The sequence below is a fragment of the Microtus ochrogaster genome, unplaced genomic scaffold (assembly GCF_000317375.1).
Source record: "Microtus ochrogaster isolate Prairie Vole_2 unplaced genomic scaffold, MicOch1.0 UNK26, whole genome shotgun sequence".
In the NCBI taxonomy this organism is placed as follows: Eukaryota; Metazoa; Chordata; class Mammalia; order Rodentia; family Cricetidae; genus Microtus; species Microtus ochrogaster.
Genome location: NW_004949124.1, coordinates 4,058,172 through 4,060,847, shown reverse-complemented (window position 1 = coordinate 4,060,847; position 2,676 = coordinate 4,058,172). Strand labels below are relative to the sequence as shown.

The 2,676-nt window shown below is 38.5% G+C and overlaps 1 protein-coding gene across 1 annotated transcript in view; it reads left to right on the top strand.

Moving 5' to 3' along the window:
* Spdya (speedy/RINGO cell cycle regulator family member A) overlaps nucleotides 1-2,676 on the top strand; it is a 37,081-nt gene that overhangs the window by 11,651 nt on the left and 22,754 nt on the right. The window contains exon 5 of the mRNA XM_005367957.3: nucleotides 2,059-2,230. Coding sequence (XP_005368014.1) covers nucleotides 2,059-2,230 — 172 coding nt within the window. The remainder of the gene's footprint in view (nucleotides 1-2,058; nucleotides 2,231-2,676) is intronic.

The window sequence follows — 2,676 nt, the reverse complement described above, 5'->3', positions numbered from 1 at the left end:
ATGTAGTTCAGGCTGGACTCATACTCCATAGCTGAGGCTAGTTTTGGATTCCTGATTCTTCTGTCTCAACCTCTCAAGTACTAGGGTTACAGATGTGTGACAACATTCTAGTTTAATGTGTCTCTTTTTGTCTGTTTTTAAGTTTTTATCATTGCTTTTGAACAGCTTGGTTAGGATGTACCATGGTATAACTTTTTTGTGATTTCTTGTTTCTTATTCATTACATTTCTTTGTATATTTGTAGGTTTTCTGTTTTGTTTTGGGTGTTTTTTGTTTCGTTTTTATTGGAGAGATATTTTGTTGTTGATTTGTGAGGGGTTGTTGTTTCCTTTCTGCTTTTTCAAGACAGGGTTTTTGTGTATGTGTGTGTGTAGTTCTGACTGTCCTGGTGCATTGTAGACCAGGCTGGCTTTGCACTCAGAGATCCACCTGCCTCTGCCTTCTGAGTGTTGGAATTAAAGGCATGTACCATCATTGCCTGGCTGCAGGTTTATAATTTTTGTCAAATTTTTATAAAGGGTCTCCTATAGTCCAGGTTGGACTCAAACTTTCTCTATAGCTAAGGATATCCTTGAACTTCTGATCTTTCTGCATCTACCTCTCAAGTGCTGTAATTATAGGTATGTGCCACATACCTATTTATGCAGTGCTGTGGACCAAGTTCAGAGGCTCCTGCATGCTGTGTGAACACTGTAACAGCTTACATTTCTAGCCCATTTTTTTCAAACTTTGGGAAAATTCATCTATTTTATCAATAGTTTGTGTCTACCTGCCATTTTTAAGATCCCAAGTTCACTTTGAATTCACTTCTTGAAGTTTTCACACATTTAACTAATGTTCTATTTCTGACTTTTAATTTTTATCTTTATATTCCAGTTTGGGTAGATTCTATTACTGTACCTTTAATTGACAAATCTCTTCTCCAGTACTCAATCTTCCATTAATCTAGTTCAGTGCTTTTCATCCTACACATTGTGGATTTCATCTCTAGAAGTACAGTTTCATGCATCTCCTTTTTGAGCATATAGAATAGTTATAGTTGTTTTGTTCCCTGGCTTGACTTGAGAAGGTGTGCCTTCCTATAGTTTGCAACCAGGGCTGGCTCTCCTCCCGCCTGTAGCTATGCCCTACTGGGTTCACTTATATGCTTCAATAGAGCTTTGACAAATAAGGCAGGGCTGAGAACGAGACAGAGATGATATGACCCATAAGCCCCAAAAACCTATAGTACAGATACAGTTTGTATAACTAACTGCCATGGTGGTGCACACCTTTAATTCCAGCATTTGGGAGGCAGAGGCATATCTCTGTGAGTTCGAGGCCAGCCTGGCCTCCATAGAGAGACCATTTGTTGCTGGATAGATGTGGCCCTGCACTCACACACACCGGGGCCAAAGAGGAGGCAAATATGGTCTTAGATTCCAGAGGGGAAGTGGGAACCAAAAAGAAAAAAAAAAAGAATAATTACAGTTGTTTTGATGTCCTTTTATGTATCAGTTTACTTTTGGATTGGTTTTGATTAGTCAGTTTTTCTCTTTATCATGATTTTTGTTTTTCTGCTTCTTTGTATGTCTGCTTCCCCTCAAGTATATGGCAAAATACCGACTTCCAAATGTGTGTGAAGGAGCTGTCTGAAGATAGCCTAAAGAAAGACAACCCAAAGATAGCCCAAAGAGTGGCTCACAGTCGTTCATCTAGAACGATAAGCATAGCTGTTCTCAGGCAGGCAGACACCACAGTCCCTGGAGTAGTAAGGGGATGCTCTAGAAAGTCCTGTCTGGGGTCAGCTGATTAGCTCCAGACTGAACATGCCACAGATTCACCTTAGAAGTCAGAAAAACTTCAGACTGCATCCCAGAACAAAGGTCAAAATTTATAGGAATACAGAAAGACCTAGAAGATGCAACAATTATATCACTACTTTTATTATGTACTTTAGATATGAATACCCTTCATGTGTTGATAAGTCATTTGTATTTCTTTTTTTGTTGTTGTTTTGTTTTCTGTTGTTATTGCCCTTATCCATTTCCTTCTTGGGTTGTTGATCCTCTTTGTTAGGTACCTGGCTAATACAGTTGAAGAAGATGAAGAAGAAGCCAAGTATGAAATTTTTCCATGGGCTTTAGGGAAAAACTGGAGAAAACTGTTCCCTAATTTCTTAAAGTTAAGGGACCAGCTCTGGGACAGGATTGACTATAGGGCTATTGTGAGCAGGCGGTGCTGTGAAGAGGTAAGGATTTAAGAACACCTTTTATTTATAATCTTTGTTTACCTAATTTTCCTTGGTTTATTTTGCTTCCTTATTTGGGATAGAGTCCAGAAAGTAATCCAGCCTGGCTTGGAATTCATAGTCCTATTTTGTCCTCTTCAGTTTTAGAATACAAGAATATAGTGCCAGTCTGTCCTGACCACCCCACTTTGGTTTTTAATGCTCTTTCTCTCTCTATCTTTGTACATGTACAGAGATCATTAACCTCAGTCACTATTATGAATGTATGAGTATGTTCTGTTTCTGTATGAATTTTATCAGATATTAAAATTTGTCATTTCCATTTTTTTTAGAGCAAACTACTTCTATACTGTTCTTATTGTAGTGTCCCCTTCCTGTCTAAAAGATCACCACTATGCCAGCAAGGGGTTTGTGAACATATTAAAGAATCTTATTCAAGCCGGGCG